This window comes from Primulina eburnea, chromosome 9 (assembly GCF_022965805.1).
Source record: "Primulina eburnea isolate SZY01 chromosome 9, ASM2296580v1, whole genome shotgun sequence".
NCBI classification, from domain to species: Eukaryota; Viridiplantae; Streptophyta; class Magnoliopsida; order Lamiales; family Gesneriaceae; genus Primulina; species Primulina eburnea.
Window position 1 is genome coordinate 33,117,314 of NC_133109.1, and position 23,138 is coordinate 33,140,451.

Sequence of the window (23,138 nt, forward strand, 5' to 3'; positions counted from 1 at the left end):
GTTCAATTTAATAATTATAAAATTTTATTATTATTTGATAAAAAATGTTAACTATAAATATTAATATCATTATTCAATATTTTATTTATATATTTATTTATCTATTATTTAATATTATTTTTTAATTATTGTTGAACTCATTATTATTAATATTCCAATTTCCGAATCGTAATTGTAACCATTATTATTGTTATTATTAAATGTTAATTATTTAATTATTATTTATATATTATATATATTTATTATTTTGCTTTTAAAATTATATATTGATTTAATATTTTAAATATATTTATTATTATTATAATAAAAAACTAGATTTATAAATATTTATATCAAAACATTTCAAAAAATAAAAAATAAAAACACATATAATTTGGGAGAATAAGAATTAGTAAATACGGCCGACATGTGTTTCGTGTGAAAAAGGTATTTCCATCGGAGTGACGTTTCTATTCCAAAGTTGATTATGTCTTTTGTGACACTGTTTCACGAATATTTATCTGTGAGACGAGTCAACTCTACCGATATTCACAATAAAAAGTAATATTCTTAACATAAAAAATATTATTTTTTTATGAATGATCCAAATAAGAGATTTGTCTCACCATCTACGACTCTTGAAACCATCTCATACAAATTTTTGCTAAAAAAAGACATGCGGAACCATATGGATATGTTGACGGGATTGTCACATCAAATATATATTGAAAACATAAATTAATTTTCAAATCAAGCATAAGATTTTACTAGAATTTAAATATTCAATAATTTTTTCGTGAATATTTTAAAATTTACATAAATTTTTTGAACTTAACAATGCATAAATTCCTTTTGAACTAAATTATTAAATTTTATTTTTATCACAATCACTGTGTACCTGAATTTTTTTTAAAAAAATTATATGATGATATATATATATATATATATATATATATATATATATATATATATATATATATATAAATCAAAATGTTAGCTAAATAAAAAATATGTAATTTATTTTCTATATTATAAATTTATTTACTTAAAATTATTTTGATAATAATCTTTTCAAAGAAAGGTATAAACCATTTAATTTATCTGATAGAATAAAAATCAGAATTTTAACCAAATTAGTTTCTATTTCTAAAATATAATAAACAAATGTGCCTAATTTAAATAAAAACTAATTATGTATTTTTGTTAATAAAAGGCAAAATATATGTACCAATTAAACTATTAATAAAAATTCATGTTCTAGTTTACCCTTTAACGAATTGTTCGTATATCAAAATAATTTTAAATCATCAAAAATATATTATCACTGGTGTACCTTTGATTCCTCTCCCTTGTGTTAAATTGTACATAACTCGCCTTACTGAAAACAACAACCAAATGAAGATTCACGCAGTTCAATTATTGTCGATGATTACTTACAACCAATTATATTAGGCAAAAACTTGTGTGAGACGGTCACATGTCGTATTTTGTGATTATTTTTATGCTAAGGGTATTACTTTTTATTGTGAATATTGGTAGAGTTGACCCGTCTCACAGATAAAGATTCGTTAGACGGTCTCACAAGAGACCTACTCGTTATATTATATGTATTATGAGTAATTATTGATACTTAAACAATTAAGATATAAGATACCTACTCAATATATAATAATAACATTATTAAGAGTAAGTAAAATAAATCCAGTTGTTATTATTTTTATTTTTATACAATTCGTTTTCCAACATCTTGAACAAACAATCATGCAAGAAAATCATGTCATTCCATAACCCAAATATATGAACAAATGTTATTTTTTAACACAATTCGTTTTCCAACATCTTGAAAATTGCATGTTTGAAGCAATGAAGTTTATAAACAAATGATAATATATATATATATATATATATATATATATATATATATATATATATATATATATATCCGATCTCAGCCCTTAAAGGGTAAAAATATAGGAGGACTGTTATTACTTAGTCATGAAATTCATATTGTTCTGTGCATAAATTGGGATACATGTTTAGCCCATAAAAGTTTGAATATTTTGCAATACGTGTTACTCCTGTTATATTGGATAGTTTGTTGGAAATGATTTTAAAGGTTGTGAGAATTATTTATCTCGTATACTGAGTGCAAATCATATAACTCATCATATCTCATTTAAGAATGAAGAATAGATCGTCGAGGATAAACACGCTCAATTATGGGGTTGGTGAAGATGATTCGATTAATTTTGTTGTTCAATTTTTATTATATTAATCTACTGTGTTTGACGTTAGACATTTTGTTGTTTCTGTTATTGATTTGAACATTGTAAAGATAATGTATTTCAATATTATGAATGAATAAACCGATTTATGAAATTTGTATTTCCGAGTCTTGTTATTTACAAATGTATAATTTAATAACACTGCTGACGTCACTCGCCTCGGGTATGGGGCGTGACAACAATGATACAAAGGATAGCTAAAGCTCGATCTTGTGTGGAAGTAACTAGTAACTGGTAATAGCATGTTCAATACGAAGTCTAGTAGCAATTAGCCTGTAGGTGGTTAGTTATTCAGCAGTTGACTAGTGTAAACTTGTATAGGGTAATAATATTCTTTCCTTTCACAATCAATAAGAGGTGCTCCCAATCTTTTATTCCAGATTCGATTTTTCTTTTGGTTCATCGCGTTCTTCGATCTTCCTGTTAATTCATATCGATAAGAAACAATAATTTTATTCCAATAATCTCTCTCCATATAATTGAAATATGCATGCGACTTTGGATCTGATGCCAAATGTAGTATCAAATGATCATCGTATTACTAAAATATATAACTGATCTTTTAAATCATATAATAAATTAAACTTAAAGCGTGACATATCGATTATTTTCTTAACAAGGAAAAAACGTTTGCACTCCGAGTCTAATTTTCCCGATCCATGAATTCCATAGCAAGCATTCTTCCGAGTCTAATTTTCCCGATCGATTAGTCGTCCCAACACTGAACACAAGTGATAAAATTTGCATTAATTTAGCTACAAAAAATTATCTTGATTGAGAGTTTTCCTGTTTGCAGCAAGAGTATTCGTTCCTTCTCAGAGCAACTATCCCAGTTGGATCAAATAGTGCGGAAGATAGTTCTTGAAAGCTCGGGGCTCGAAAAATATATAGACGAACACATAGACTCGACATACTACCTTGTTCGAGTTCAGAAATGCGATTCCCCGAAAAGCCACGAACCCGAGCTTGGATTAACCAGTCACACGGATAAAAACATGGTTACCATATTGTATCAAAATGAGGTGAATGGACTGGAAGTGCTGACAAAAGATGGAGAATCGATCACCGTGGAGCCTTCTCCCGATTCTTTCGTTGTCGTGATCGGAGAAGCTTTTCATGTAAGTGCACACCAATGGAGGTGTTCCTCGTTACTCGATAGGATTATTTTCAATTCCAAAAGAAGATTATGTCGCCAAAGCTCCCGAAGAAATGGTTGATGAAGGGCATCCGTTACTATTCAAACCCTTTCAATTTTCATCATTTTAAGTTTCTTGAATTTTTTTACTATGAAGAGGGTCAGAGATCATCGGATGCTATGAAGGCATATTGCGGGGTGGGTTTAATTTCGAAAGAAGTCGTGTTTATATTATATATAGGATTAATCGTGGTTTGATGTGTGTGTGTGTAAGCGTGCTTTAGTACGTGTGAAATAATTTTAGAGTTTGTTTGGGATGGTTGTGACTTGTGAACCATGTAATTGAGTTTCGTGTTTTTATTTGGCATAGTGGAAATAATTTTTTTTTCCTCACTCACTTTTTAATTCTGATTTTTGATTCACTGAGTTTTCAAAGTTTAATGTAATGTTAGTACATTAAATCTAATTTTTTAGATATTTTGGTCAAATTATTGATGCAACATATGAAAATACTGACGAAACACACAAATATTCATATGACATCGAAAAATATTGACATGCCATATAAATAATGGATTTGTTAGAGGTTACATTGTCAACTAAATCTAAAAATTAAAATTTGAAAATTTAATGAACTAAAACTCAAAATTGGACCATTTAATTGACTAAAAAATAAAATTTTCTTTATCATATTCTATTAACAAATATACAAAATATATTAACGTACCATAAGCGTTGAAATTTTTTTTTTTACTATTAGAGTCGTGATTGATAATCCGCCTAATCATGATATATATTCTAAATATAAGGAGCGGAATTGCCAACCCAATCCCTTGTGATATTTTTTAGAGTAAGTATCTTGTGAGACGGTTTCTCAAATTTTTATATGTGAGACGGGTCAATCCTAATGATAATCACAATAAAAATAATACTCTTAGAATAAAAAGTAATACTTTTTCATGAATGACCCAAATAAGAGACATGTCTCACAAAATACGACCCGTGAGACTGTAGCACACAAGTTTTTACCTATTTTTTAATACAAAATCCGACCCCTTGTGATATTTTTTAAAATATTAGAAGTCGTGATTGTTAACCCCGTATCTACGTTGATATATGCTCACTATTATCCAATAGGTGCTATATAGATCCAAAGACGTCGGGGCGTTAATTTTCGGGCGTTGGAGTTCTGGCTCAATTTTTTTTTATTGATATGTGCTATATATCTATACTATATGATTAAGTTTGAGAACATGTGATTCAGTGAATAGAGTCTTTGATTTCTAAAAATCACTATGTTCAATTCCTAATTGATTTTTTTCTTTTCTTTTACTTATTTATTTTTAATTTTATATATCAAAATTGCAGTGCAGTTTCTCATTATTTTTTATAATTACTAAATATAAATGAAATGAAGTATAAAAAATATTGTACAAGCATGCAAGACGTATATCGGTATACTGATATTTAATTATAAATTTATCGAGTTTATTTTTTAAAAAAAGTTTGATCTGTAAATTATTACCCGAACCACTAGGTTTGGATCCAAAATCCATTTGACAGAAAAGCCCAGCAAAAAGGCCACTACAAATTGGCGCCAACATCCCCTGTTTTTCCCGCCGAAAATCGAAGCCTTTGTCATCAAATCATCTCCGATCCACTTCCCGCTACAATCCATTTATTCGCAAAATTCTGCCGGGTTGAAGATTATGGCTTCCGATTCTCCTCCAGCAAACATCAACGGCGGTAATTTGTTTAAATTTGTCTATTTACATTTTTCTAAGATTCATTTGGTGAGTTTATACTAGATTTTGTAGCGAATTCGTCGGAATTGCAGGTCCTTCTTCACCTAATGACTGGGAAACAAGCCCGATTGGCAACACATTCTCATCCCCGGGAAACTCCAGGCGTCCTAAGCGCGGCCGCCGTTCATCGTACGCCACCCCACCGCAGCCACTGTCGGATTCCCGCTTCGATACCCCTGGTACTACTCCACCTTCTTCAGGAGCAAATACTCGTCGTGGCCGAGGGAGGAGATCCTCCGCCACTCACATAGGTGCACCTACCCCATCTTCCACTGACGATGCGCAGCCCTCGTCGGAGGCGGGCGACGCAGACGAAGACGAGGCTCCACCTATGTACGTGTGGGGCACGAACATCAGTGTTCAAGACGTTAATGCTGCGATTCTGAGGTTTTTGCGGCATTTCAGGGAGAATCCTCAGCAGATTGAGGGAAAGTATATGATAGCTATCAACTATGTCATCGAAATTGAGGGCGATTCACTTGATGTAGATGCCCATGACGTGTTCGATTATGATAGCGATCTTTATCTCAAGATGGTTAGATACCCTCTCGAGGTTTTAGCCATTTTTGACATCGTGCTGATGGATATGGTCAGTCGAATAAATCCTTTGTTTGAGAAACACATACAAGCTAGAATTTTCAATCTTAGAAGCTCAACTTCAATGAGAAACCTCAACCCATCTGGTCAGCTTTAATAATTTTTTAACTCACTCTATTAAATTGTCTATGCACCAGCTGTGTGTTGAATGAAAAAGCTTTTCTTTTCTTTTTTCTTTTTTTCAATTAGATGTCGAGAAGATGGTTTCATTGAAAGGCATGATTATTCGGTGTAGTTCCATCATACCAGAGATCAGGGAAGCGGTATTTAGATGTCTTGTATGTGGTTACTGCTGCGAACCTATAGTTGTTGATAGAGGTAATTGGCTGGATCATTCTCATTCTAGTTTTACACCCAACATGTCATCAAATTTGTGTGAGCTAATTTTTGTTAATCAAATTGCCAACTTTCTGGTGCCAGGAAGAATTAATGAACCAACTATTTGTGGTAAGCAAGAATGTCTTTCCAGAAACTCCATGACTCTTGTTCACAACAGATGCAGGTGCTTTTTTTTTCATCTCGCTACTTTTATTTGATTGTTCTAAATATTTTGGAACAACATTGACTTGTTTTTCTATGGAAAATTATACGTGATAGGTTTGCTGATAAGCAAGTTGTAAAACTCCAAGAGACACCAGATGAGATTCCAGAGGGAGGGACACCTCACACAGTGAGCTTGTTGATGCACGACAAGTTAGTTGATGCTGGCAAGCCAGGTGACAGAGTCGAGGTCAGATAAGTTATAGTTCTTTGGTGTTGAAGATATTACAAGCTTCATTTCAAGCTATAAACTTCGATTGATTTCCTGATTTTAAATGCTGCTTTTGCTGTAAGGTTACTGGAATTTATAGGGCTATGAGTGTCAGAATCGGTCAAACACAAAGGACGGTGAAGTCAATTTTCAAGGTAAGTACTTGGGTCCTTTTTTGTGCTATCTTGTAATAGTCTTTTATAGATATGACCATCTTTTGACATGAAATGGTATTTTGATTTGACATGCGTTTTTCCGTTGTTTTCAGACTTATATTGATTGTCTTCACGTAAAGAAGACTAACAAGTCCAGAGTGGATGTGGAGGATCCAATGGAAACTGAAAATGGAGTTAGTGGGAAAGACAATGAAGCTGTTATTGACTTTAAAGATAAGGTAATTTAAAATAGTATCATTAACAGTGATAGAACTTCCGTATTAATCATTGTTCGGGTAATATCCCTCTAATATTTTAGGTGGAGCAATTGAAAGAGCTATCAAGACAGCCTGATATATATGAAAGGTTGACAAGGTCTTTGGCACCAAACATATGGGAGCTTGATGATGTAAAGAAAGGTCTCCTTTGTCAGGTGATTTAGCGTCCTTTACTGATATTATTAGTTTTTTTCTTTCTTTATGTTACTTATATTGTTCAAGTGGCTTATACGTAGCTTTTCGGTGGGAGTGCATTGCAAATGCCATCTGGGGCTAGCTTCAGAGGTGATATCAACATACTCCTGGTGGGTGATCCTGGAACCAGCAAATCGCAGCTGCTCCAGTACATTCACAAGCTATCTCCTCGTGGTATTTATACCAGTGGACGAGGGAGCTCTGCGGTGGGGTTAACAGCTTATGTCGCGAAGGATCCTGAAACTGGTGAAACTGTAAGTTAATAACTAGGCGATTTTATTAATTTTTAAGTTCAAGCTTCATGGTCACATTGAGAATGCTAACAGAATATTAACTCTGTAGGTCCTGGAGAGTGGGGCCCTGGTGCTGAGTGATAGAGGCATATGTTGTATTGATGAGTTTGACAAAATGTCCGAAAATGCAAGAAGCATGTTGCATGAGGTAAAAATCATAACTTTTGCTATGTCATGTCATAATATTGAATTAATTTGGTTTTGTAGTTGACCACATGATATAATTCTATGTAGTCTTTTCCGATGACCCTGTTGCATTTTCAATCTAAATTTTTTATCAGGTGATGGAGCAGCAAACTGTTTCAATTGCAAAGGCAGGGATTATTGCTTCTCTAAATGCACGAACTTCGGTATTGGCATGTGCCAATCCCATTGGTTCACGTTATAATCCTCGGTCATCTGTGATTGATAATATACACCTTCCTCCAACATTATTGTCCAGGTAAAAATACTTTGTAGGTATTAATTTTCATACTTCATTAGATGACGTTGAGAAGTGGTTGTTGGGTCATGCTTGCATAACTCCAATATTATTACTTCTCTCTTATGATGATTATCATGTTGACGACCTAATTTTCACAGAATCAATCAAGGGCGCTTATGCCTGGGGTTGTGAAGTAGCATTTGCTTCAATGACTGACTTGTCTGACTGAATAATAGTCAACTATTTATCTTGACTTAAACTGTTGTACAGGTTTGATTTGATCTATTTAATTCTCGACAAGGCTGATGAACAGACGGATAGGCGCCTTGCGAAGCACATAGTGGCATTGCACTTTGAAGACCCTGAAGTTTGGGTCTTTCCTTTCTACTCTAATATCTATACTTATTTGGACTTCCATTGATATCTGAGCCAAATTCGGATTTTTACCAGAATTCGGAGCAGGATGTCATTGACCTGCCGACTTTAACCGCTTATGTGAGCTATGCACGTAAGAACATACATCCAAAGTTATCTGATGAAGCAGCTGAGGAGTTGACTAGAGGCTATGTGGAGATGAGAAGAAGAGGAAATTTCCCTGGAAGCAGCAAAAAGGTAATGAATGTGTATTTCATCAGCCATCATGGGTGCATGTGTTTCAGACAATTTTGATGGGTAGACTAAACGATATTGTCAGAAGACGGGAAGGGAATTGGACGAAAGCATAAAATTTTCTCCCAGAGGCATCTGAGTTCAATTATTACGAGTGGAAGGATTCTCCTGGAATCTTCCATGGTTGGAGGAATTGAACTAATTGTATTTAGGTGGACCGACTCATTTACTTGCCTTCCTCTTACACTCATTCATTGAGGAATGGAAGATGCTTCGAACCCCTACCACAATCCTATATACAAAAGTGAAAAACTACTATTTTACGAAACTTTTCTGTCGACAGTGTTCTAAAATTCGGCCGCCTCAGCCCAGGCGGCGCAGGCGCCGGCCGACAGCACCGAAAATGTGCTAGTAGGCCAGCCTAAGCGGCAGTGTGGGGAAGTAGTGGAAGAACGATTGTACCTGTTAGGGACTCCGACTTCTGAAACTACAGCCACGGCCACGATGAGATGATGAGATTCTAGGCACGATGAACGATTCGAAACGGATGGGAGTAAAAGGTGTGAGGAGGCTTTCTAATTAGAAGAAGTGAGTGAATGGGAAAGGCAGCATGGCGGCCAGGGTAGAGAAAAAGAAAGGGCAACTTTCTCTCCATTTTTTAAATTGTGGGCCGGTTAATGGACAACTCATTAATTTATGAATGGGCTTGGTCCTCAATAACTTAATTTGTAACACCGTTCCTATTTTTTTTTAATCATAATAACCCTTTTCTCAATTTTTATCAAATCATAATAACCCTTTTCTCAATTTTTATCATGCTTCCATCTAGTGATCCCGCTGGTCTAGTGTCCGATTAGCGCTTAACGTTTAGAACCTTGTCTATCGATAATACATTAATTTACTGTTGGTCAAATGCATTATCGTTCTACATTTCTTATTTAGTTGTTTTTAAGTTTTGTAAAGTCATGTGCGTTGTTTTGTAAAGTCATGTGCGTTATTGTGGTCTCACATTTGGTTCTATTGTTATTGTTACGTAAATGCTACAATAATATCTTCAAGTTGGCTTTTTGCTTGATGGGTATTGATGGTTCGTTTTATATGTTAGTTGCTGTTTTGTGTCCATTTTTTCATCTTCCACAGGTGATAACTGCGACACCAAGGCAACTTGAAAGCTTGATACGCCTCAGTGAGGCTTTGGCCCGCATTCGTTTCTCCGAATGGGTTGGTTAAGCTATACTTAGTGCCACACACTTGAATTTGAAAGGCTTGATGGTTAACTGTGATCACTCATGCTCGCAGGTTGAAAAGTGTGATGTAACTGAGGCAATTAGGCTTCTTGAAGTAGCAATGCAACAGTCTGCAACGGATCATTCAACCGGTAAGTCCTTGTAATCCACAACTGTTTCCTATACGAGAGGCATATGTGCCAGCGTTGCCTAGATATTCAGTGAAAAAGAGGACAAATGCTTTATCACAGCTGCTCTTATATACCAGCGTGGCAATTCTTTGCTCACCACATCCACCTGAGTATAATAGGCTGAAAAATGCTTACTGTTGGACAGGCACCATTGATATGGATCTCATCACAACTGGGGTTTCGGCAAGCGAAAGAATGAGAAGGGAAAACTTGGCATCAACCACCCGGAACATAATAATGGAAAAGCTGCAGCTTGGGGGCCCGTCAACTCGCATGCTGGAGGTATGTAAAGTTTGTACACCATGTTAGTTCTGTCTCGTGCATGAAACATATGCAATCTGATTCCCACTAAATTTCAGTTACTCGAGGAACTGAAAAAACAGAGCCCCGGTGAAGTCCACTTAAACGATGTAAGATCTCTAACATTCCTGTGCATAAATTGCAAATGTTTGGATACTTGTTTTGTGCATGTGAATAAAGAAACGTTTTGAAGTATGCCATTGTGTTTTATCAGCTTCGAAACGCACTTGCTACTCTTTCTGCTGAAGGATTTGTAGCTGTTCATGGTGACAGTGTAAAGAGGGTGTAATGGAGTAGAGTTAAAATTGGTGGTGTTAAGCATATGAAGTTCAATTATATATGCTCAAATCCGGCCGAGTACCCGTGAAAATCCATTTTCCTAAAGCTACTGTTTTACCGGTCATGATCTGTATTAAGTCGGTCCATGCTGGCATCTATTAGGAATTTGCTAGCGACATCAATTCAAGTTACCCCTATAACAGTGAAGGAAGGGGAAAGGCTTAATGGCATGGTCAAAACAGTAAATATTTTTGTCTTGTCGAAAGATTGCTATTGTTCTATTTGAAGTGTTGGGCGGATATGAACGAAGGAGACAATGCGGAAGGAAATCAGTACGATGTAGTAATTGGGGGTTATTTAACATTAGGTGTATCTCTATCTGATTTTTTTTTATAACATATGGTTCTCATAATGACTTACATTCGTCGCTGTCGTTGGAGCATACCCAACAACTTATGATCGATCGATTAAAAAAAAAAGTTTAAAGTATGGATATTTTAAATTTGCCCCTCAGATAAATAAATCTTCCTCTTCAATTAGTGTTTGTTCTAAATTCGAAGTCGAACTTGCTGTCGTATAAAAAAATTTATGCAAGCTTGTTGCGTATATATTTTTAGAACAAAGCGGACACATAAGTGCAATTTACACGGTTAACTCTCCTTAGATTTGAAAACGCATTTCGATCCATGAATTTCCAAGGATCTCAAATATATTATAGACGTTTAGAGAATAACATAATTTCTAAATCCACCTGTTGTAATTTTATATGATATTTCTTGTTAGATTTGATTTCAAATTCATCCAACAAACGATCTAAGAATTAATTCTACATGTGTGTGTATATACAGCTCATCATCAAACATTATATGGAAGCTACCTGTATATATAGGAAAATGATATATGTTTAATGATACTTTCTCCTCTCATGAATGTAAAATAAAATAAAACATGGGGCCAACAACACATATACAACTAGAATTACAAGTATACGTGTACGGATGCCGATTGCTTGCACGTTTTCACAAGGACAATAATGTCGATGAACTTGCTTTCCACACTTGTGGCAGAAAGTGATCCTGCATCTGCATCCAAATTAACCTCCTTTTCAGATTGATTTGTGTGTTTCGTTATAAAAATCTATATTGCTATATCCCCTGTCTCATTAAAAAAAAAAATAGGAGAAAGACCGAAAATAAACTTTTTTTAATCTTGTCATTAATTTATTTTTAATTTGTATCATGTTATCTATAATTCACGATTTTAGTCATATTTTTACTAATTCCAAGAAACGGAAAGTGAAATGAGGATGTACCTGCATCTCACAATGGAACAGCCGGATGCCAGTTCGACGTACTCCCCGCAAGAAGGACAAGTCTGCCAACGTTTCAGCGCCGCCAGCTTTCTCAAAGGCTCAGCATCCCTGTTCTCTTTACACGTAAGTGGCCCGTGACAAACTGTTTTACACCGAAAACAAAACAACCTCTTGCATTGCGGACATCTCGACCGACTTAATTCCCCGCCACACTCGTTCAACACCCGAACATTGCAATCTTTATACGGGCAATAGCACGTTTCCCAACCCGTAATCGCCGACTCGCAGAGCACATCGCACCACCATAAGAAGAGGAAACGGCCGATGAGTGGGGCGCAGGCTAAGGGGTCGAGCATGTGATCGCAGTCCGTTGCCGGGCATTTGATATGTCCTGTGTTATGCTCCCCGAGCCTGACTCGAATGTACTTGATCACACAGTTGGTGCAGAAGGGGTGCACGCATTTGTCGCCGTTTCTGAATTTTTTGTTGGGAAACGACGTTTTCTCAATACAGATTTCGCAGGTGAATTCGCCACCATCATCCTCCTGGTGGTGTTGCCGTTCTACACGGTGAGCTGCGGCGGAAGGTAGTGGATTAAAGGCAAGTGCAGTAGCGTTTTCCATGGATTTCTTCATATGCTTTGGAACAAAAAATATATTTAGTTAAAAGATTAAGCTAACATAGTATAGATACAATGAGTTTCACCATAATCAAGATTACATAAGATCTTATCATATTATTTATCTCCAAATTAAGAATCTGAACAGTTTTATTAATCAACAATTACCTAGTTTTCAAACTTTTCCTTCTCCCCCAAAAAAACTAATCTTTTTCATATATACTATATTATTAAATATTCAAAATCTAGATAAAAAAAATTCAATAATATTAAAATTTTAAAAATATATATGAGATATGACAGAAATAGCTTGATCCTTATTGTGGCATCCAATATTTCGAGACCCCATAAAATATATTTTAAATTTAAAGGCTTGTTCAAGTTGTGCTAGAATGCGTTTTTTTATAATGATTTTCTATATATATTTTTCAAAATTCGAATTTTTCTGCAAAATTAAACACGATTGGATAAAATTAATATTTTAAAAACAAATAATAATGAAAACATATTAATTAAATCACAACCTAGCTCTTAAACCACTATTGTGCTTTCCCCGGGACTCGAATTGAAACGTAAATTACAAAAACAATAGGTTGTCTTTGTTGAGTTGTACCATCAGCTCGGCTGATCGATCAGTTACTCTAAATTGAACGGTGAAATTTTTTGAATGGAGAAGTTTTTGAAAAATACGATTTTTCATTATATCTAATAGATGAATGATACATCATCAATATTCACAGAAATATGCATTATGTAACATATCAAAACTATATACATTAATTTATCATCAAATTATGAATACACATGAATCCCACATTAATTTTATGTTAATTATTATATAATCTAATATAATAAGGCTCTGTTTGGTACGTGTGATAGGATAAGTAAATGATTAATAATTAGAGTGATTAAAAAAATGAGATATATGAATTAATAATATTGTGGGATAAATAGCATGTTGTTTGGTATGATTTTAAAATGATGGATTAATTTTGTAAATTTTTTTGTAATGATCAAAATGTCTCAAATGCTAATTAAATATATATTCTTGAAACAATTGGATATATAATTAAATATTTATAATTATAATTTAAATTTATTAAAATTAATTTAAATATATTTATTAGAAACAAATTTGTAAAAATGTATTTACTTTAATAATAAAAAAACAATAATATTTTGAATGTTAATGTTAAATGAAGTTTTAGTAATAATTACAATATTATTATTTTTTTATTAAAGAATTATAAATATTTTTAAAATAATTTGATAAATAATTAAATATTTATAATTAATAATTAAAATAATAGTAATATTTTGAATATTAATTTTAATGTTAAATAAAATTTAGTGATATTATAATATTATTGTTTTTTTTAAATAATTATAAATATTTTTAAATAATTAAATATTTATAATTATAATTTATGTTAATTTAAATATATTTATTAGAAATATATTTTAAAATAACGGTAATCATTAAATACAATAAATTAAAATTTTATAAGTATTTATTTTCATAAGAGATAAGAGGATAAAAATATAATTTGTGGTGTGTTGATAACTTATCTCACTTAATTTGTTAGATTAATAATCAAATAATTAATTATAAAATTAAATTTTAAATTGAGTCAAAATGATTATTAATATATCTTAAAATTTTGACCAAACATTAGATAAGTATGTGATTATTCATCTATCCTTATTTAATCACATCAACCAAACACACCCTAATTTAATTATCAACCAAAAGGAACGAGAGATTATTTTCCAATGGGCCGGGCTCAATATGTATTTGACCCAAGTAAGAAGTATGCTGTTGGGCTCGTCTTGTCTTTGCGTTGCCGTTGTAGCATCCATATAAGGTTGCTTCAATTTTATTTTATTTTTTATTTTTTTGTAAAATAACAGATCGCCCTAACCACAGGATAACGATGATTTGCAAAAAAGGACATGTAAAATTTGATGTTATGACAAAAATCTATCACTAAAACTCATGAGATGGTGTTATGATTTAATTTTGTAATACAAATATTTTATTTGGTTTATCTATAAAAAAATTTCATTTTTATGCCAAAAATATTCATTTTTAATATAAATATCGATAATTAAATCACATTTTTCTCTCGTATTTGCCAATGTTAAATATTTGAAAGCACCACCAGTGAGAAGAGATTACAAACTTATCTTTTGAAAATTATATAAAAGCTTTATCAATAATAATAACTAGTGACCCTTGACATGTGTTGCGTGCTTGTATATTTTTTTTATAATTAATTTAGTTTATATTTAAGTAAAAGTCATACTGTAATTTCGGAAAATAATGATATACTAAACTTCAATTTTGATACAATAAACTTCAGGCTTAGGAAATATCTACATGTGTCTTATACTACAATCTTGACACTTTATTAATATGTTTAATTAGAAAAACAGATCATGACATTTATAAGAGGAAACTTAACTTAATAAATAGTAATAGATAAAAATTACAATAAGTTCAATGAGTAAGTTTTTTTTTTTTGACAGAAGTAAGTTTTAAATACTATGGAATACACAATGTCTCCTCACCTTACAAATAAATAGATCAAAGAATGGAGCCATTTATTGACACAAACACAGTAATTATCTTTCTTTTTTCTTTCAGACAGTGACTCATTTTTTTACCAGCCTTTACACAAGTATGTATGCGCAAACTATATATGATTGCTTCTTTTCATTTCTATACATACGCAAGTGATCTTTGAACAAGAGATATTCTTGAAGCATCCCCACCAGTTTCCTCGAAAACGACCAACAAATTATGAGCCGGCTTCAACCATGACCGAGGGACGTGATACCTGAAAAACCCGAGTGAAAGACAGAGACAGACTAAGAATTTAAGAAAACGACTGAAAATCATATGATACATATGCAGGAAGAAAAGTGAGTACCATCTTTGTGTCGGTTTTCCACATCCGTATTGGCACTTAGGCTGTCTATATGTTCCTGCATAGCTGCAGCCATTGCAAGTGCCTGTAGCATAAGCAGTCCAATATCTTCCGATGTTCTGTCCATTGATCCACACTTGACCTTTGCCCATAGAACTTAGGTCCAACGCCAATGGCTCGTTTCCTAATGGTGCGTTGAAATAAGTCTGCAAGGAAGGTGCAAATCTTATACATAATGCTTGAGACAACTGAAATCATTAAGCAGAAAATGTAGCTTCAAGTCTTGCGCTTCAATTTCCTTTTAAATTTTAAAAATGAATTTTAATTATCATATCCAAACGCAAAAATGATTTTATTTTTCATCTAAACAAAACATTTTATAAAGCCCATTTAAACAAATTTTAGCTGAGGGCTTTTGTAGTCTCACTTTTATCTTTTTAGGCAAATGTCCCAACAAAGATCGACGCAGCCACTTGATAAAGTGGTTCATTTAATTAAACAATGACAGATTGTTTGGAAAATCTATGAGTTACAACGGTAATGGGTTATTCTAAATTGATTTCAACACATAGAAATTACATCGCATTCGATGATACAAAGAAAAAAACTGAAGAACTAATAATATTTGTTGTTTGGCATTATTAACATTCAGCTTGTGCTAAAGCTAATATAAGTACCTTATACCAAGTCAGTGGCTGTTGCTTGTTTGCAACCAAGGATTCCTGTATCCAATCTGTGGATGAACTCTGTGTTGGTGAAGCTAAGTTCATGGCTTCTCCTTTCAGCCCAACCTGAATGCATGACAAATTACATCCCCAGTGCAAACTTAAATGTTTATTGGATAAATAGAAGCATAAAAAATGAAGTATATATTACCTTGTATGACCATTTTTGTCGGGATAAATCCCACGTTCCATGATCTAGTCCATGTATTGTTACTGGTCCCAAGATTCCAGCGCTCCATGTTTCAAATCGATGGCCAACATTCTTTGGACACAAAAAGAGGGACATGAGTGTGAGTGTGAGTGTGAGTGTGAGTGTGAAAATATGAACTACAGGCAGCCAGGAAGTATAATTACTGGTAGGCCAACGTTTTAGAGCCAAATGACCTACATTGTTAAAGAAGGGGTCTTTAACAGAGATATTTTTCTTTTTCTAAGAGGAAAATCACACACACACTCCCTTTGGGACTTTAATCCAGAACAGGTGTCTTGAAAATCAGTAGCATTATTACCAGGGTTAATTTCAGAAAGTATAACGTCACGGTATTAAAGGTCAAGAAAACTAACTGGCAATCCAACTGCCACGCTAAGCAACGCAATCGTATTCATTCCAGCATGAAAGTTGACATTGCTTGAGAAAGTAACTTTCCAGTTTCCACGAGTTCCATAGGCTGAACCTGTAATGAGAAATTATTTAATCATATAGCTACTGGCGACTTCTCAAAATTGTTGTATTCCATTTTGAAAACGAGTGTTAAATAATGTAAGATATATATGAAAATAATGAATAGGTTCAGAAAATTCTCGGTCGAACCTCACTTATTATAGAATAATCTGATGATGCTAGCGCTTGTTTTTTAAAAAGGAAGAAAAGTTCTTAGAACCTGACAATTGTCCATTAATAAACACATGCAAGCCATGGCCTGCCGAATCCACGGTGAGAATTGGCTTCTGCCCTCCGTGTAGAAAAGATTCAGCTGGGCTAATGTTGATGCTGCGAAGATCTCCAATTGTATATATAAATTCTTTAGATTATTGACAATATTCAAGAACAGTCGTCTTAAATTGTGTATTTACCTGGTTGTGTACCATAAATAATCACTAGCATCTCTAGTGACATTTAACTGCTCCAAGAGACCAAAAACAGTGATTTTTGAATCGACATTAGTGGTGGACGTGTCTTCACTGAATGTCTCCCACAAGAGCGTTCTAACATTTGTAGGCAACATTTGTGCTTGGGATGTTCGAGCTGTAACCTAAATGGATTAAATCAAATTGTGAGAAGATGATAAGTTGATAGCCAGAGAGGAATCCACGAGAAATTTGGAAATGGTAACCAGCACAAAAAAATTACCAAAATGTCAGAAAAGAATATTTCAAGAAAATCAAGTGTAGCTCTACTTCTCTACACAGGGAAATGTTTAGCTTACCTTGGCAGTGTTAAAAACAATGTTTCTGCAATCGGGAAGTATGCTGATCGACCAAGGTGGTAAGTCGTATTGGATGTTATTGAATTTCACTGTTGCAGATGTGTCCCAGTGGAAATTTGATAGAAAAGCAGCACACTGGCCTGATTTTGAAGAAAATACATATGCCTGAAGACGAAGCATCAAAATCCCGATAAAGAAAGAAGGACAAAAATATCTCATACCACGAAAGACTAAACTAACCGAAGCACTTAGAAATACTTCCTGCGGTTCAAAATTGGATGCCATACTAAGTGATCAAACTATTTAATCTTTCTACTCCGTTAACATATTGACTATTTGACTATTTCTTGTTACAAAAACGTTCAAATCATAATACATATCACATCGTTTAATATGATCCAATTATTTAAAAATATTTAGTTTGACGTTCACAATTGAGCTCACGAGGTTAACTGATAATAAGGACTCGCATATTTTCCAATGCCTTGTCCTTTAATTGGAATGCAAAGAATTACAGTAGTTAAACAATAACACAAACCTGTTCATAGTTTCCCAATTTAGTTACAGTAGGATCTGAAGCAACCAAGGCAGGCTCGCATAGCTTTATGGCCTTGTGAAGCTCCATTAAATGATCATATTTCGGCTGCCTAGGTAAGCCTATCCAAATATTAGTGAACCAATTAGCTATGATAAGAGCATAACAAAAAACAAGTAACATGGTCTTGAATTATTTATCTCTCACCATATTCATCAATTGGAGCATCATAATCATAGCTGGTAGTGATGAAAGGACCACCAGCAGTTCTTCCAAAATTTGTTCCTCCGTGGTACTGTCGGAAATAAACTAAGATGAGTTCATGAATTTCATATAGCAGATTAAAAATGCATGTCTTTACACAGAATAAACCATTTATAATATTGTTCCAGAAGACCGGAACCAAATTTTTGAGTACTTGATCAAATCATTAACGTTTTAAACAGTGGAAACTAAAATAATAGACAGATATCTATCAAATTTACATCCATTGATTAGGATCCATATATTTATATGCAAATCACTAAAAGACTGCACACTCACTACATCACTCTTACAACAAACTATATCAAATTTTAGCAGTTCTTTGACTACTGGGATTTTCATATTCTTTAATCGATGCGAGTGAGAAATAAAGTTTTATGTACGACGAATAATAAGAAACTTGAGTAAAAAAGTTGAGGAACCGAGAGATGTTTGCAAACCATGTAGTAGTTTACAAAGGAGCCTCCTTTCTGAATAAACCTAGCAACTGCAAATGCCAAATCTTCTACAGGACGGTGATGAATAGGCCCACCAAAATCTTCAAACCTTGAGATGGAACAACAGTAAAAAACATGGCATACATTTTTCATTCATCAAAATTTGAAGAATGAGGGAAATTCGATTGTACCAGCCAGTCCAAGCCTCGGTCCATATCGTGGGCTTGTAAGGTTTGTTCGGGGAAAAATAATCGCAGTATAAACCATTGCACGTGTTTATCTGTCATAAAAAATTAAAGAAACTCAACAAAATTGCCGTACTTACAAGTGATTTGATGACATTGTTCAACCAAATGATTTAAACAAATATTAAGTTAATATTTTCTAGAATATACAAAAACAAAACGAGTATTACCACCGGATCTGGGGCATCATCCTCCTTGCACATAAGCCATGGAACTCCGGTGTTCAAGTCGACAGCCATCTTAGCTGCCCAAGTCATATATGCATGACCGGCGGCACCAAACGCCTTGGTCTCAAAACCATACTCGTTTTCAATCTACACCATTAACATCGAGTACACTGGAATCAAGGACATGCACTCCAAATATTAGAGCCTATCATTGATTAATCACTCGGGAGTTTTGAAATTTATGGCTTTCCCTCTAAATAGTCTTCCTTACGCGTGTAAAGGTAAAATCACTAGCACCTGCTCTGTTTGGTAGTTAGTATGACTTAATAAATGTAATTAGGCATAAATTATGTTTTTTTCAGAAAAAAAATAAAAAAATTATACAAGAATGTTGTATTCCTTTGCTGAACATACCTGGGAGAGAATGATAGGGCCACCTTGAGACTGAAACAACTTCTCATTCTTCATCATTTGGACAATTTTCTGAGTGAAACTTAGCATTGCCATCTTCAAGAAACCAAATACTAACATTTATCAATAATGTTAAAGCAAAACCAAAAAAAACTCAAAAAATGAAAAATTACTCCTAGGCAATGAACATTAAGAATGTACAGACCTTGAAAGGCCCATTGTCAGTTCTGAAGCTAATGCCTGGAACATACTTCAACCAAACTGGGAACCCACTGAAACCATAATACAAATAATAAAAACAAATAAATAAAGAAGAAAACATCATAGAGTAAAATCTTACTACATAATAAAAACAAATCCCATTACCCAAAATTCCATTCGGCACAAACATAAGGCCCAATACGCAGATTTAGGTACAATCCTGCTTTCTGGACCAACTTCACGAATCCAACTAAATCACACCTTCCCTCAAAGTTATACTAAAACCCAACAAGAAACAGCTAATTAATTCCCGATTTAAGGAAATAAACAGCAAGAAGTCCAGTAAATAAGGTAGCATTGGACAAGAATTGAAGAAATTAAATCGAGTACAATGCCAGGTGAAGGTTCATGGAGGTTCCAAAACACATAGGTGTCTATTGCATCTAATCCTCCATCTTTAGCCTTCTGAATAAGCCCTTCCCACATCTACAATATCAAGCTATTACTTTATCAATTTCCAGGGGATAAAGAAAAAACACTCCACCAAGAAATCAAAATGAACAATTTCAAGAAATGATGATTTATTTACATCCGGGGTACTTCTTGGGTAATGTATGGAACCAGAAAAAAGAATTCTCTTCTGGCCATTGATTATAAGGCCCTTTCTGTCATAGGTGACACTGCCAAACGAGATATGAGTAGCAGAAAACAAAATCATACAGAGCACGAAAAAGCTCCGGGAAGCTGAGGTAGCCTCCATTTTCCCCCCTTGTTTTCTGGGCTTACTTTGATACAATAAAAGCTTCGATTTTTTGGAGGAAATATAATGAGAATGGGAAATGTCGTATGATTCACTGATCGATGCTCCAACAGCTAAGAAAAACTGGTACTTTTTAACTGCATGGCCAGAGACAAAATTTTTGAAGATTTCTTCAGAGAGAGATAAATGTTAAGAGTGCTTTTTATGGAAATAATTAATAACTTGCGTCCGTCTACATCTAACTTGATGGCTTCGTACAGTTGATTTATTTTTTGCGTTAAATTGGATGAAAAGTAAGTTTTTGTTATACGATTTTATAAATATATATGAATTAACTTGATCTGATTTGTATTTATAATTAAAAATAATATATTTTTTTATAAATTCGATTAAGTTGAAGAATCGTCTCATAAAATTAACTCATGAAACGGTCTGATCTAAGTTTTGTGTTGAATGATACTGACTCACTTTATTTTTACTAATTATAATAATTTTTGAATATGTTTTTTCAGGAAAAAATTGTTTTGAAAATGTTTGTTTAACAAAAATTTATAATATCCGTTGATATGGAAAAAACCCACGTAACAAAAATAAGTATTTTCATCTCATTCATAAAAGTGATAATTTTTAGAATATGTCTTTTGTGAGATGGTATCACTAATTTTTATCTGTGAGACAGGTTAACCATATTGATATTCACAATAAAAAATAATATTTTTTCATGGATGACCCAAATTATATATATGTCTCACACAAATTTTTGCCTGATTTTTATGTTTTTTTCCGGTTTTTTCGTATTAAGATATTATTGTTATCATTAATTATTTTGTTTTAATGAAAACCTTCTCTTAATTTTAAAATCCCTAAAATATCATGACTATATGATGATGCTTATATTTAAGTTTTTAACGAAAATTTGAAATTAAATAATATTACTAGGCAATGGAAATTAATTTAATCATCTAATATATTGTTACTCTATTTATTCTAACTAATTAATTTATTTATTTTTTAAATTCTCACACTATGTTTAAAAAAAAATAAGATAAATGATGATAAGATTTTTATTTCAAGTTAAAGTGATATAAATTAAAATATATTTTATTGGATTTCATTAAACTTATTTTTTCAAAAATATTAATTATAAAAACATAAATTTATTTTCTATATTTTGAATATATGTACGTAAATTAATATACGTTTACTTGGAACATAAAGACTCGTCCAAGGATATTTAATTGTAACATTTTTATTCATTACAATGATTTTTCGATTTAGAAATAGCAAATTACAATATTAGCAATTTGTTAGGGAAAAATTGAAAGACAATATTGTGGGAATCTATACTGTTATATATTATTTATTATATTAAGCAAGAATCGCTTATGTCAACATAATTTGACATGATTTTGGCAAAAAATCGTGTATGACGGTCTCACGGGTAATATTTTGTGAGACGGATATCTTATTTGGATTATCCATAAAAAAATATTACTTTTTATGCTAATAATAATATTTTTTATTGTGAATATCGATAGGGTTGACCCGTCTCACAGATAAAAATTCGTGAGACCGTCTCCCAAGAAACCTGCTCCATGATTTGTGTGACATAATTTTATTTTTATGAAGATATCTATCTCATCATAATTCAAATATTCACACGTTATCAATAGGATGATGTCAACTTTTTAAAATTATAATATTTATTTTTACGAATTACATATTTAATATCAAATAATAATTATAATATAACTTCTTCTTTTCTTTTTTTCTTTCCTTTTTTTTTTTCCCGACGAGTGCTTCTTTACCTGTGGTTGTCCCATATAATGCTTTCTTTCTTAGGCAATTGTGCATATTTTTGGTTAAAATTTTGGATTGATCAAAGATTTTCCGTAGCCATATGAAAGTGATAGAGTCATTTTTCCCCCAATAGAAGTTGAATTGTTGGATCAATTTATTGCTTTTTCAAAGTAATTTATTGAGGCTTTAGCTTTGAGTTCAGTATGAATTTGTGTAACTATATTTTTATGGAATTGTCTTCAATCGTATTGTTATTATGTCATCATCATATTTTTAATGATATAATAACTGTAGAAATATTGGTTTTGGATGAATTGTAATTTGCGTTAGGATCTTACAAATCTTACCTTCATATTAATTCATAAATTATTTTTGTTTCATGAATAAAATAATTAATTCTCTTAGCGTCGAGTGCTACCAAATGGATCGTTTTTTCTTAGAAAATAATTTTTTAAAATCATTTTACTTTTTTTCAAAAAAAAAAATAAAAAATTCTATTTAAAATAGTAGTTTATGATTTTTTTAAAAAATCCAAATTGGTGTTAAATTAATCAATTATTAATTAAAAAATATTATGGAAGCCAAAAATATTAATTAATCACGTAATTTGTTTTATAGTAATTTTTATAATTTAGGGCCAGAAATAAGACGGGTCATGCCATGATGAAAGTGAATTCACTTGATGGAACATTAGAACTGTTAACGAAAAGTCAATTTATAAACCATATATATATATATATAATTATTTAAATAATACATAAATACATATATATAATTATTTAAATAATATATATTTTTTATAT

At 32.6% G+C, this 23,138-nt stretch overlaps 3 protein-coding genes and 1 pseudogene across 3 annotated transcripts; 2 read left to right on the forward strand and 2 right to left on the reverse strand.

Moving 5' to 3' along the window:
- Positions 1-2,445: 2,445 nt before the first annotated feature.
- Positions 2,446-3,657, forward strand: LOC140840926 (probable 2-oxoglutarate-dependent dioxygenase AOP1.2; annotated as a pseudogene).
- Positions 3,658-4,991: 1,334 nt separating this feature from the next.
- Positions 4,992-10,898, forward strand: LOC140841846 (DNA replication licensing factor MCM4-like). Its single transcript, XM_073209555.1, has 18 exons — positions 4,992-5,145; positions 5,237-5,887; positions 5,991-6,119; positions 6,222-6,303; positions 6,399-6,531; positions 6,636-6,707; positions 6,821-6,946; positions 7,027-7,140; positions 7,222-7,434; positions 7,523-7,621; positions 7,755-7,915; positions 8,168-8,264; positions 8,348-8,509; positions 9,647-9,727; positions 9,806-9,884; positions 10,069-10,205; positions 10,283-10,333; positions 10,438-10,898. The coding sequence occupies exons 1-18, from the start codon at positions 5,109-5,111 to the stop codon at positions 10,510-10,512; spliced, it is 2,499 nt and encodes an 832-aa protein (XP_073065656.1). The 5' UTR covers positions 4,992-5,108; the 3' UTR covers positions 10,513-10,898.
- Positions 10,899-11,364: 466 nt separating this feature from the next.
- LOC140840927 (E3 ubiquitin-protein ligase RSL1-like) lies at positions 11,365-12,621 on the reverse strand. Its single transcript, XM_073208074.1, has 3 exons — positions 11,815-12,621; positions 11,485-11,584; positions 11,365-11,379 (listed from the first exon to the last, which is right to left on the reverse strand). Exons 1-3 carry the CDS (start codon positions 12,447-12,449, stop codon positions 11,365-11,367), a joined length of 750 nt encoding a protein of 249 aa, XP_073064175.1. The 5' UTR covers positions 12,450-12,621.
- Positions 12,622-14,997: 2,376 nt separating this feature from the next.
- LOC140841847 (beta-galactosidase 3-like) lies at positions 14,998-20,716 on the reverse strand. Its single transcript, XM_073209556.1, has 18 exons — positions 20,365-20,716; positions 20,166-20,261; positions 19,941-20,053; positions 19,780-19,846; positions 19,578-19,670; positions 19,167-19,310; positions 18,943-19,031; positions 18,755-18,860; positions 18,258-18,345; positions 18,054-18,172; positions 17,516-17,680; positions 17,163-17,341; positions 16,970-17,079; positions 16,653-16,762; positions 16,240-16,350; positions 16,041-16,154; positions 15,367-15,569; positions 14,998-15,273 (listed from the first exon to the last, which is right to left on the reverse strand). Exons 1-18 carry the CDS (start codon positions 20,533-20,535, stop codon positions 15,156-15,158), a joined length of 2,196 nt encoding a protein of 731 aa, XP_073065657.1. The 5' UTR covers positions 20,536-20,716; the 3' UTR covers positions 14,998-15,155.
- Positions 20,717-23,138: the final 2,422 nt, after the last annotated feature.

What these genes read in the sequence shown, in the direction of transcription:
- LOC140841846 (XM_073209555.1), top strand. Translation starts at nt 5,109, where the DNA reads ATGGCTTCCGATTCTCCTCCAGCAAACATCAACGGCG. An exon ending in TGCACTTTGAAGACCCTGAA is followed by an intron (nt 8,265 to 8,347) that starts GTTTGGGTCTTT and finishes GATTTTTACCAG; the next exon opens with AATTCGGAGCAGGATGTCAT. An exon ending in TCCCTGGAAGCAGCAAAAAG is followed by an intron (nt 8,510 to 9,646) that starts GTAATGAATGTG and finishes CATCTTCCACAG; the next exon opens with GTGATAACTGCGACACCAAG.
- LOC140840927 (XM_073208074.1), bottom strand. Translation starts at nt 12,449, where the DNA reads ATGAAGAAATCCATGGAAAACGCTACTGCACTTGCCTTTAATCCACTA. An exon ending in TGTTCCATTGTGAGATGCAG is followed by an intron (nt 11,585 to 11,814) that starts GTACATCCTCAT and finishes ATTTGGATGCAG; the next exon opens with ATGCAGGATCACTTTCTGCC.
- LOC140841847 (XM_073209556.1), bottom strand. Translation starts at nt 20,535, where the DNA reads ATGGAGGCTACCTCAGCTTCCCGGAGCTTTTTCGTGCTCTGTATGATT. An exon ending in TGCTCCAATTGATGAATATG is followed by an intron (nt 18,173 to 18,257) that starts GTGAGAGATAAA and finishes ATATTTGGATAG; the next exon opens with GCTTACCTAGGCAGCCGAAA. An exon ending in GCGTGGCAGTTGGATTGCCA is followed by an intron (nt 16,351 to 16,652) that starts GTTAGTTTTCTT and finishes TTGTGTCCAAAG; the next exon opens with AATGTTGGCCATCGATTTGA.